The sequence below is a fragment of the Prunus avium genome, chromosome 1 (genome assembly GCF_965620075.1).
Source record: "Prunus avium chromosome 1, drPruAviu1.hap1.1, whole genome shotgun sequence".
NCBI lineage: Eukaryota > Viridiplantae > Streptophyta > Magnoliopsida > Rosales > Rosaceae > Prunus > Prunus avium.
The window spans coordinates 58,462,131-58,475,564 of NC_142284.1; the positions used below are offsets into that span (position 1 = coordinate 58,462,131).

Sequence of the window (13,434 nt, forward strand, 5' to 3'; positions counted from 1 at the left end):
CAAATATAATAATTGATGCTTATACTAGACAAAAATATCAACATCGCCTAGCAAGTAGCTGCATTCGTATTTCTTCAATCAAGTTAATGTTAACTTTTGTCCTTGCTCAAGTGACGAAACTAGGGTCGAGAAATGAGTTAGTATTAAGTTAGGTTAATGTTCGATTCCCTTTCATTGTAATAAAAAAAAGGCGTAAACAAACTTAATTTTTGCTGATAATTTTGCACCTTTTGGCTTGAACATGGATTTGAGATGCACTATTAACAAAGCTAAAACCAACTTTAGCTAAGTGATTAAGGTTATTATTCATGTAATATTTCGTCAATAAACTTAGAGGTTTTTCTTTTCAACTTTCTGGTGGATTTCATTCTTTCAATAAGGCTATCGTGAACTCCAATCATGATCTTGATATTTCTTATTTTCATAAAGGTATTATAATAGTAGAAAATTGAAAGAGATTTTCATTCTTATTAATGCACAAATGAAAATTTTGAATGGGAATGAAGTATTTTCCTCGGTTACCATTTCTAAACACGACAACAAGAGTATTTCAGTCTCATCTAGAAATGAACATGGGCATTATATTCTCATAAAAACTATTATGGAAACCAAAAGGACCATATTTTAATCTTTCTTTTCTAAAACTTACATTAAACTAAAAACCTGCACTTTTTCTTTTCATATAATAAATACATATATTGTATTCACTAGTTTTTGTTTTATTTTGTTTTTATCATAACATTGCATTAACTAAATTGAAAAATTTGCTAGTCATAAATAATTAAAGTAGCAAATAAACTTTTTTCAAATTGCCACACATAGGTCAACAAACATCAATTTAAAAAATTTGATTTGCTACTACTTAAGACGTGAAAATGAAATAATTGTTTCCTCGAATAAGAACACTCACAAATTAAGATACAAAGCATAATAGAGTGCACCTGTCCAAACTCCACCAAAAGATGAAATTACTACATCATATTCATAATCATGGTGATAATTATAGGAAAAAAATAACAACCTCCAAAATCCAAATAGAGGGATGTCAAGGTGACAGTTCAAACTCTCTATAGTAATTGTTGTGCCCAGCATATATGAGTGGCTGAGTGGCTGAGTGGCTGAGTGGCATGGCATTCATTGTTTGCTGGGTCAGTGTGGTTGGCTGAGTGTCCTACACTTCATCTCCTCCCATTATAATTTTATTAACTAAGACAAAATTCATGGAACAATTTTTAATATTGCCAGAAACAAAAGGAACAGAGTTTAAATAACATAAATGTTTTTAACTGCAACATTTATAGCATCTTCATCTTAGTCATTAATTTTGTTTTCATTGCTAGCATCTTCCAATTATATCAAGCATGACAATTTGGTCATTTTATCAAATTCCTTCAATATGATCATCACTTTGAGAGAAAACTGATAGAATTAGGAATTTCTTAAAAATTAAGTTGATTTGTAATAAAAGAAAGAGTTTGAATTTTTAAGAGTGCCCCCTCTTACTTAAATTCATGGCTCCGTCACTGATAATGTAACAAGCTTGTATATGAATTGACACTTCTATCTTTCAAATAAACGGCTATATTGATATAAATTTGACGGAATGACTAAATTACTACACTTGACACTTGAAAAATGAAGAAATAAAAAATTGAATAAGAAAATCAAAATGAAACTCGAATACAAATTAGGGACTTAGAGCATCCGCAATGGGCTCCCTAAACCACCTCTTTAGACAAATTTTAGGGAGGAATTGTAAAAATGCAACTCCAACCATGCTCCTATCCATCTCCTAAAATAGGGAGTCCTCTAGGAGCTCCTAAATCTGAGGAGAGAGGAAGTACTCCTAGTGGCTCCCTATAATTTAATGCTGCCTTATTTAATGAGTATTTCAAACCTTTATTTAATGCTAACTATTTTTTGTTTTATTTTTTAATAGAGATGGACCAATCAAAAAAGAGTTATAGCATTTATGACTCTCCAAATTATGGAGTATGGTTGGAGTTGAAATTTTTTAAAGAGCTCCTAAAATAGCTTTCTTATATTTTAAACTAAATTTTAGCTAAAAAATAGAGAACATCATTTCGGATGCTCTTAGCATTTGATAACCCAATAAAAAACCAAACCTGGATCTAGAATGACATAGGGTCTTCAATTGCAATTTTATAACAAGGTGCATTTATAGCCTTTGGATGTAATAAATGCCAATCCGCAAACAACTTTTAGTACACGGAATCAGACATTCTACATCAATGAAAAGTCAGAAGGACACGACGGCGACATCGAAGCAGCACGTCCTTCTGTAACTAATTTTTAATATATTTTTTATTTTTGGATTGCCTCCTGTAACTCTAAAAGTTTATTTCTGTTATAAAAATATGAAATTTATTTATTTAGTTAAAATTTAGCTAAAAATATATAAAAGATATTTTAGGATTTTATTAATGATAAGTGATGAACAAGTATAAAATTGGGTTATGACCTAGAGGATTACTTAATAGTATCTCTACACCAATGGGAGTTATTAGTTGTCGGCTAACTAAGTAGCCTACCGTCTCAATTGCAAGCGGGAAAAAGAACTTGGCCTCAAATAAAGCAACCCTCATCCCCCTAGGATCACATCCGTAAAACTACCTGTTACAATCCTCAAACAAAAAATCTGAAATAAAATATGGTGGTTCTTCAAACCAAGATAAAAAAAAGCACCAATATGAAGAGCAAAAATGTGCAATACGATAGGGCACCTCGTTGGCAGTGCGACGAATGTGGGTATATCTACAGGACCAATAAAAGATTTGTCTGTGGATGTACTTGGAATAGTTATCTCGAAAGTAATATTACTCAAACCCCTTTCCTCCGCCAGCAAAATACCTTCCCCATGCAGCCAAAGCCTCAATATGTGATGCTGAACACACATTTTCAACATGAACAACCTTGCCCGCTACAAAATCTCTTTGTGCATACAATTCTGATCCCACCTGCAATTTCTATCAAACTACCATATGGTGACATATCCTCTCTTTCAAGAAAATAAATTTCTAATATCTTCTTACAAGTTAATCCTTGAATTCCTTTTTCCTCAACTATATAACCTTCAAAAATTTCTTAAAGACTTTTCCAGAATTTCCAACAATTCAAAAATATCTTGGAATTAATCCGGGTTATGTCCGAACCAAACTTGACCAGAGTTTGGCTGGTTTTGGCCCACACCTAATTAATATCAGCAGTATCATCTTTTCTTTAACAACCAATCTTTCTTTGGGTTAACTTTTATCGTATCATCAGAGACACTATTTATTATTTGTATCAGCAAGTTTATTATCTTTAGACTGAACTTTTTCGTATTATCATACATTATTCATTACTATACTTTTGTCGTATATTATCATACACTATTCATTATTCATATAAACAAATTTATCATCTTTGGAATCGCGTTCAATAATAGTCGATCTTTCTTATCGTATTATCATACAAAACAAGAAGTTTATCATCTTTAGACTCGCGTTGATTAATAGTTAATTTATCGTTAGACTACTAATTTTTTGTCGTATTATCATACATTAATTATTATTCGTATAAACGTGCGCATTATTATGTCATTCGTATAAGCATGTGACGCGTTATTATATCGTTTAGAATCCTGCCATTCGATGTAATAACCATTCAACAACCCATCATTCAATGTGTTATTGTGTCATTCAGCACCCTATCATTTGACGCATTATTGTGTCATTCGGCACCCCCGACCTTTGGCAAGTTATGATGACCTTCGAAACTTTGCCCTTCAGTAGTTTACGTCAAGATACTGGGATCAGCAGGTATAGAGAACTGGCTTAAAAACTCCGTACCGAAGCACATGCAAGTTCCGCCCTCCAATATCCTTCTTACCTAGGGACTTGGGGTACTGGAGATGATGCACTATACGACTTAGAAGAAGGCTAGTGTGTTGCCCGGTCAGTGGACTGAAGATTACAAGTCCTCAACTAAGAAGTACTGTCACATCCCGAGATCGGCTCCACCGTAGCACGATATTGTCTGCTTTGGGCCCCCTTCTCTGCCCCTCACGATTTTGTTTCTGGGAACTAACGAGCAACTTCCCAGTGGGTCACCCATCCTGGGATTGCTCTAGTCCCAACTCACTTAACTTCAGAGTTCTCATGACTCCAAAGCCAGTGAGCTCTCAAAAGGCCTCGTGGTAGATGGAGGCGGGCATGTACATATAAGGCACATCACCCCCTCTCCGTTGGTCGATGTGGGATGTTACAATCCACCCTCCTTAGGGGCCTGACGTCGTCGTCGGCACACTCGCATCACACGGCAGAGTGGCTCTGATACCAAATTATCACATCCCGGGATCGGCTCTGCTGTAATATGATATTGTCCGCTTTGGGCCCCCCTCTCTGCCCTCACGGTTTTGTTTCTGGGAACTCACGAGCAACTTCTTAGTGGGTCACCCATCCTGGGATTGCTCTAGCCCCAACTCGCTTAACTTTGGAGTTCTCATGACTCTAAAGCCAGTGAGCTCCCAAAAGGCCTCGTGGTAGATGGAGGCGGCCATGTACATATAAGACACATCACCCCCTCTCCGTTGATCGATGTGGGATGTTACAAGTACCTACTTACTCGAGAACTTGGGAGACTCATGTTTATACCATATCTAACCAAGCAACTCTAAGCAAGGCAAAGAGTCTCACATTGGAATATTACAAGACGTGATGACTCCTCTCACTTATAAAAGGAGACCACTCTCCACTCAGAGAATGACCATGTCTCTTCATCTCTTTATCTTTAGGTCCTACCCTTTGTACAATGCAAATACACATTATTATAATGAGAATATACTTCTCTGTGGACGTAGCACATTTATTAAGGGTGAACCACGTATATCTGTCTTCTATATATTTATTTACTTGCTTCTGTCATTATTTGCCTAAAGCAATCACTTTCCTCCTCAAGGTATACACTTGCTAAAGGCCCTAGCCTTCACACACCATTCATCACACATCATATCTCTAAGTTGGGCTCAATCTTGACCGTCCATTTTTTCGCATCAACATAATATTACAAGAAGCAAGAACTCCCCTTCACCTATAAAAGGAGACCACTCTCCACTGAGAGAAGGGTCTTGTATGTTCTTCCCCTTATCTTTGGGTCATACCCATTGTTCTAGTGAGAATATACTTTTCCATGAACGTAGCCCATTTATTAAAGGTGAACCACACATATATGTTTTTTTTGTATATTTACTTACTTTCCTTCTGTCATTACTTGCCTTCTTAAGGCCTAAGGCTTCGCACACTTGCTAAAGGCCGAAGCCTTCACACATCATCCATCACATCTCACATCTCTAAGTTGGATTTAATCTTGGTCATCCATTTTTGAGCATCAACAATTCATATCAACAAATTTATCATATTTGGACTTGTGTTCAATAATAGTTGATCTATTTTTGAATTGAATTTTTGTTGTATTATCACAAAAAACAAGAAGTTTATCATCTTTAGACTCGCGTTGATTAATAGTTAATCTATCCTTAAACTATCGAGTTTTTATCATATTATCATACACTATTTGTATAAAACAGATTTATCATATTTGAATTCGTGTTAATTAATAGTCAATTTTTATTTCAATCGAGTTTTTGTTGTATCATCGTACACTAATCACTATCGTATTAGCATGTTTATCATCTTTGGATTCACGTTACCCACTGCCCTACCTATCTCATGGCTAAATTCGTGCAAATCATGTTTATCATCTAGATTCGTGATTAATTTAGAGAGTCGTTATTGACACTCCAAAAAAATGATTTGCACTTTGCACTTGGGCAACGAGAGGAAAAATACTCCCATTCTTCCTATATAAGGGCATTTTCACCGCAGCCCCCCAGCTCGAGCAAGGGGGGCTAGGGCCAAGAAGCAGTTTCTAAAGGTACAAAACAGCCCAGGCAAGGTGTAGGCTCCACAAACCCTGGCAGGCCCAAAGGCAAGAACAACCTGAGCTGTTGCCTTAGGGCTGTGACGTTATTGATGACATCATCAACAATTTTTATATATAAAAAAATAGAAAAAAAAAACCAAATTCTTCACTTCCAACCACCAAAACTCTATATAAATTCCTCTCCTCATATCTCATGTGAATAGTGATTGCCATGACAATGGGTGGAAAACCAACAAAAAAATTGTTAGGGCAAGCATTATTCATGTAAAAATGCTCCCCTTACCTTTTACTATGGCAAATGGGTGAAAATGCTCTAAGTATGAATTCCTACATTCTTGTCAATGACAATATAACGTGTACAAAGATTTTTCTTTTTTTATATTTTTGATAAATTATTTTTGTCCATGTGTTAAACCATGATTTACTGGAAGGATGAGTATCTTCTTCCAAGAAAAAAAGGCAAGCAATATTCTCATTGAAATTGAATTTGTGTTAATTAATAACCAATCTTCCTATAGGTTAAAATTTATCATTTCGTGTTAAAAATTATCTTATCACATTAAAAAAATAAAATGTAAAAGATAGAAGAAAAGAAGACAAAAGGGTGAGCGTTTGTAAGGAGAAAAGAAACGAAGAGAAAGTTGAAAATGGCACTTCACCGGCCTCCCCAAATCCAAAAAGCGTAATGCCTGCCAAAACATAAAAACTACCTCCCCCGAACCAATAAAATTTGCCATTATAGACCAACAAGAACCCACCCTTCTCTTTCCATCTCCACCTCTCTCTCTCCCCTTCAAAACCCCATAACAAAAGCAAGACCAACAACCCAGAATAGCTTTTATAAAAGACTGAGAGAGGGAGAGAGAGAGGTGTCTGTGCTTGGCTTTTACCCATTTTCCTGTTCTGCAATGGCGGTGGAAGACAGGTCCTTCCCTTTGTCTCCCACTCTGTGCAGTGACCTTGAGGTACCTTCTCATCATGCTTTTGTGTTTCGAGGGACGTTTTCGTGCATTCACAGACTGAAAGCACTACAATGTAGCTCGTTCTCTCTGTAAAAAGGAGAAAAATCCAACCTTTATTGGTTGGAAAAAGGCAAACAGGATGGAGCCAGGCAAATTTCATATATATAATATTTATTTTCTCTAAAAAAAAGCTAAAGGCAAAAAATTTCATACCCTCTTATTTATTTTTGTGGGTTTTTTTTTCTTTATGGGGATTTTTTTTTTCTATGGGAAGTGAAAGGTTCTTGAAATTCTAGAGGCGGAGGAGGAGCATACGGTTCGTCATCGATCATGGGTATTTGTTACCACACACTCAAATGTCAAGAAGAAGACAGTGGGGGAAGCATGTTGATGACTATGACTTTCATGGTTGTTGGTCATAATGATGTGATGATGAAGTTGTATGTTATATTTCCCCAAATTTTCCATACACTGAGTTGATTTTATATATAAAAAAATAGCGGTATAGTTCTTAACTTCTTCTATATGTGACTTGCCCTGTTGTGCTAGTTTCTTTTTTACCATATTAGTCTCTCTTTATTTTACATTTTATTTGCTCAACAATCATATGAAAAATTATTGAATGTCTGTTGCTTGTTGAAGTGAATAAGGGCTTTCATGATGGAAGACTGCCTCTTGAGAATGAAACTGTTCCATTTTGCCTCTAGTAGCCTTAGAAATTATTGCATATGTTTTCATTGACCATTTGAGTTGGTTATCTTTCCTTTTCACTGGTCTATTAACAGATGGGTGGAAGTGGAAAAAGTAGAACCACTTCATTCAATGTGTTGCATATATGTCTCTGGGCATTTGGGCCTGATTCTTTTACCATTGTGTAGTCTTCCTAAGCTAGTAATTAGTTTCTGGCATTTTGTGTTCAACATATGTTGGAAAAGAGGTTAATCGATCGAGCAGGTCCAGCCTATATTGCAACTTCTTGTTGATCTACCCTGGACAATTTCTTGTCACTGAATCTCATTCAGCTTGTAAGAGTGTTTTCCTTTTATTCCCACATCAGGAGTATAATCTTATCTTTGAGGTCTGGTGCAGAAAAGTGAAAATCCTCAACATTTTAACTCTTTTTCCCCCTTCTATTGGCTCAATGTTGCCCATCCTCGAGGGTGTGGTTATGAGTTGAACCTTTCTTTCTAATGGATAGAAGGGGTAAGTAAATCATGTCGAAATAACAATCAGAATTTTGTTTGTCATTCTCTGTTTTAGTTGCAGTGTCTTCTCTGTTTTGAATCTTGCTTAGCGATTTCAGATTGTCAACTGTGTATACTGTTGTTTGTTAGTAAAAGAAAATTGTCTTTTGCCTTTGGATTTGCTAAACTTTGCTGTCTCCCTCATGTCTATTCATTAGACAAAGCAGCTTCAACACTTGTTCCCAACTCTCGAACCAATTCCACTCATGGCATGACTGAACTTTTACCAGAGTCATACTTAAATTCTCTCCTTGTTTGACAGGCAGTTTGCTGAAGGTCATCTGTATATTCTCGATTGCGGATACATTCCGTTGTATCTTTTATTTACTTTCCTTTCCTTTAGAATGCAGGAATTATCATAATCCTTTTCCAGTTTACCAACTGAAATTGTCTTCTCAGATAATTCAGTATAAAGATTAAGTAGTGAGTCAATTTCTGTGAAGCTTTATGCAATTCACCTCCCAAACATTACTAACATGTTTAGTTTCTGTCTAAGCTTCATCAATAAGAGCATATCATGAAGCATTTGCAACTTCTACTCATAAAGGTTATGCATGTACTCTAGTTTACCTACCAAAATCTGTCACAGTGGTAAGAACTATCACTTTGTGACTTGATATGGAACTTCGCAGTCAAGAAATTTATATTTTGTTTTTCCTTCTTAGCCGTTCCCACATTATTTCACGTAGCCATCATCTGTTTGATACATCCATCATCTCACTATGGCTCTATTGTCTTGAAGCCTGGCCTGTAGACTATTGGGATAATTTAGAAGAAGAATAGAGTATAAATGTACTTAGTACGGCCATATGTTTGATTGGGTACGTTTTGTTTGGTTGTTTGATTATTTATAGGGTTGGATACCATTTACATGCATAGGACATACATATTCTCTGGAGAAGGCGGCAAACAAGACAAGATGCCTGACCTTGGCCTGCTTAGGAAGTTGAGATCCTGTAAAGATGGATACAATATATCTTTTTGCTAACTAAATAAGCAAGTTACTGCTTTCTGCTTTCTTTCAACCCAATTTGATCTTAAGTGAAATTAGCAGGCTCCGATCAGCCAGCAGCAGGGTCTTTTGCCGGAATTGGTTGTTGAAATCAATGGAGCATGTATTGTTTGTTTGCTTCTTGCATGTTTTGGTGTCTGGATGATGTTCTGGTTTGCAACATTTGATATTATAAATTAAAAAAACTATTTTCATGTTCTGGAATTGAGCCGACGAGCCAAAGGGGGAGGGAGGGTGGTTTTCCAAACACACACTATTAAGGTGTCATGGGTGTTCAAATCTGAGATCACTGGTATGTAATTCAAGGCCTTTATTCATTGAACTAGACCTCGTTGACGTGTAGGAAAAAGGTTAAGATAGGTTAAATCAACTGTTGGATTTCATTCCATTGTAACAAAAAACAAACAAAGAGAAAAACAAAAACCTGGTCACTCAAAAAAACAAAAAAAACTGGTCTGTTATGATTTTTGTTCAGCCCAGCATGTAGGTGAGAGCATTGCCATTGGGCCTCAAGATTTTTCAGGTTAGGTTTGGATATTTTTAAGCATAATGATAGAAACGGATGAGCCCCTGTCTGTTGGTGGCCCAACTGCTCACCTACTTAATTAACGTTTTACCCTACAAATAAATTAAAAATTAATATTAGCTTCAATTATAGTTTTCGGGAAGTACTACTTGCTCTACAGGGGTTGCTTTCAGTTTTAAATCTACAAAAAAGCTCAAGGGTTTTAGAACAAAAAAAAAAACAAACCTATATTTAAGGTTGAATTTTAAGATTAAAAATTCTCTATTAAACTTTCCAAACAACTTTAGCAATATGTGTTCCAGTTTAAGGGTGCAAGTGTGGGTCAATGGGGTTTAAGCCCAGGACCTTGATTTGCAAATCAAAGGTCTCATGTTTGAATCCCTACGACGTCTTTGTAATTTGAACAATCTTCGACTTTAGTCTCATAATTTTCTTATTTTTACAATTTTAGAACCACTCGTTAACTTCGTTAAAATTGAAGATAGTAATTTGAAGAAAGATGGGACAACATGTGCATTTCTCGTGTGTAGATCGTTGCCTTTCATGTGTGTTGATTTTATAAGAAAGCATGTCTTAACGAGTGAGTTGAACTTGAAACCCTAATTGGAAAGTAATGGATTTTCCTGGGTAAATTCTTGGTGAATTTGAATGTCATTTTGAGTACACTCTCACACATCGTACTTGAAATGTCAAAAATGCCCATGCAACTGTTGTCACATTACGTTTTCATTCAATTTTAATTGGATTAATGAATGTGACTAAAATTGTAAAAGTATGCACACTACATGACTAAAATTGACCGAACTAAAGTGAGAAATTGCTCAAACTATAGAAAACAAAAGCATAAAACAGCCATATATAAATTCTTCCTTTTTACAGTCTACTATTTTTTATTTTTTACTATGAAAAGAGGAAACAAACAAAATAAAATATTTGATCATTTTTTACAAAGTTAAAATCACTGCTATTAAAAGAATTATGGTACTCCTGTTGATAAATTCATTCTCATGAAAATAAACTTACTGAATCAAGATCGAAAATATTCTTCCAGGCTATTTGTCTCGTTTAAATTCACTATCTAATAGCATATACATTTGTTGAAAGAACATTACCTAGATTAAGGTTAGGGATGACATTACTTAAACTAAAAGAGTTCGAGTTAACCAACCAAATTAGAATTAAGACATGAGTAACGGAAAAATAGACAGATTTAACGGAAAAGACCAGTAGTGTAACATAAAATCTAATTTAAGGACGACAACAACTATATTTTTTTTAAAAAAAAAAGTTAGAGTAATTTGCGCTCCATTCCAAACCAGCCAAATAAAGATATATTATTTGCTGGGGTAGAGTGCATCATGCTGGTAGCACAAGACAATCCAACCTGACGCTACCCCACTTGGCCACCACTCATTTCCCTATTTTAAAATATATTATTATTATTATTATTATTTTCGGTTTTCTTTTTTGCCAGATCTAAATTTGAATTCTTTTGGGAGAAAATATCTAAATTTGAAATTTAAACGGTCTAGTAGTTAAGGGCCAGCCGGGTGTCCAATGATTCAGCTCCTCTCTCTCCTCAGAGCTGGCAAACCCTAATTTTAACCTCAGCCACCTCAGCCTCCGGTCAACTAACCCCAATTAGATTTTCTCCCTTTAAAAACCACAAGCCTCAGCCCTGAATCTCGTACAACCCAACCCAAAACGAAGGCGTCTTGGTAAACGCCGCCTCTCCTCCTTCTTCCTCCTCTTCTCAACATCCTTTCATTTCCAAAACCCTAACCCTAACCTCAGCGAAAATGAGAGAGTGCATTTCAATCCACATCGGTCAAGCCGGTATCCAAGTGGGCAACGCCTGCTGGGAGCTCTACTGCCTCGAGCACGGCATTGGCCCCGATGGCCAGATGCCCAGCGACAAGACCGTCGGCCGCGGCGACGACGCCTTCAACACCTTCTTCTCCGAGACCGGCGCTGGCAAGCACGTCCCTCGCGCCATCTTCGTCGATCTGGAGCCCACCGTCATCGACGAGGTCCGCACCGGCACCTACCGCCAGCTCTTCCACCCCGAGCAGCTCATCTCCGGCAAGGAGGACGCAGCCAACAACTTCGCCCGCGGCCACTACACCATCGGCAAGGAGATCGTCGATCTCTGCCTGGACCGCATCAGGAAGCTCGCTGATAACTGTACCGGGCTTCAGGGGTTCTTGGTCTTCAATGCCGTTGGTGGCGGTACCGGGTCGGGTCTCGGGTCGTTGCTTCTGGAGCGGCTTTCGGTCGATTATGGAAAGAAATCCAAGTTGGGTTTCACTGTGTACCCTTCTCCTCAGGTTTCTACTTCTGTTGTGGAGCCTTACAACAGTGTTCTCTCTACCCATTCTCTGCTTGAGCACACCGATGTGTCTGTGTTGCTCGACAATGAGGCCATCTACGACATCTGCCGGAGGTCTCTTGATATCGAGCGTCCCACGTACACCAATCTCAATCGCCTTGTCTCTCAGGTAACTTATCAAACACCTTTGGTGCATTAACTTCTGGTTGATTGTATTTTACCAAATACCTTATGTGCATCGCTACTGATTCTGATTTGTTTGGATCTGACGACTGATGGGTTGTTGATTTTTGTTGCTTTGCAGGTGATTTCTTCTCTGACGGCCTCTTTGAGGTTCGATGGAGCTCTGAATGTGGACGTGACTGAGTTCCAGACCAACCTGGTTCCTTACCCCAGGATCCATTTCATGCTTTCATCTTATGCTCCGGTGATCTCTGCTGAGAAGGCGTATCATGAGCAGCTCTCGGTGGCTGAGATCACCAACAGCGCATTTGAGCCGGCTTCTATGATGGCCAAGTGTGATCCCCGCCATGGCAAGTACATGGCGTGCTGTTTGATGTACCGAGGTGATGTGGTGCCCAAGGATGTGAATGCAGCGGTGGCCACCATCAAGACCAAGAGGACAATCCAGTTTGTGGACTGGTGCCCTACTGGGTTCAAGTGTGGTATCAATTACCAGCCACCCACTGTTGTTCCAGGCGGTGACCTTGCCAAGGTGCAGAGGGCTGTTTGCATGATCTCCAACTCCACCAGTGTCGCCGAGGTGTTTTCTCGCATTGATCACAAGTTTGACTTGATGTATGCCAAGCGTGCTTTCGTGCATTGGTATGTGGGTGAGGGCATGGAGGAAGGAGAGTTCTCGGAGGCTCGTGAGGATCTTGCTGCTCTGGAGAAGGATTACGAGGAGGTTGGCGCTGAGTCTGCTGAGGGAGATGATGGCGATGAAGGAGATGACTACTGAGAGTCTTGAGCTTCATGCCTTTATGTGTTTTGGTATTTCTATGTTTTTGTATTGAATGCTGTTTGTGGCTGGTGTATGTGAGCTATGCATCTTCATAGCACAGACTTCTCTATGTTTTAAGTATATGGTTTTATTTTCTATGTTAGTTTGGTTTTATTTGCTGCTGCTTCTGCAATCTATCTTATATTAATAATGCTTATTGGGTTAAGGTATTCTTAATTTAACTCAGAATAAGAAATTATGTATGGAAAACTAAGCATCAGTCCCAAACTTGGCCTTTGTATTATTCACATAATTAGGGCAAGAGGACTATAATCTGAAACGACTAGATCTGAAGCATTAAGTTTTCATTTTGAGTTCTTCCCATGGAGAAAAACTTAGTTGCAACGGGATAACACTGTTTTGCTTTTTCGGACCAATAATGCAGCATGAAAGTGTTTGTGTGCTACCCGTTTCA

General features: G+C 37.7%; 1 protein-coding gene across 1 annotated transcript; it reads left to right on the forward strand.

Annotated features, from left to right (window-relative positions):
• The first annotated feature begins 11,263 nt into the window (after positions 1–11,263).
• On the forward strand, positions 11,264–13,122 carry LOC110772074 (tubulin alpha-1 chain). The gene is made up of 2 exons (XM_021976453.2): positions 11,264–12,185; positions 12,321–13,122. The coding sequence occupies exons 1-2, from the start codon at positions 11,487–11,489 to the stop codon at positions 12,975–12,977; spliced, it is 1,356 nt and encodes a 451-aa protein (XP_021832145.1). The 5' UTR covers positions 11,264–11,486; the 3' UTR covers positions 12,978–13,122.
• Positions 13,123–13,434: the final 312 nt, after the last annotated feature.

Coding starts and splice junctions, on each gene's coding strand:
- LOC110772074 (XM_021976453.2), top strand. CDS start 11,487: ATGAGAGAGTGCATTTCAATCCACATCGGTCAAGCCGGTATCCAAGTG. Junction 12,186..12,320: donor TCAATCGCCTTGTCTCTCAG/GTAACTTATCAA, acceptor GTTGCTTTGCAG/GTGATTTCTTCTCTGACGGC.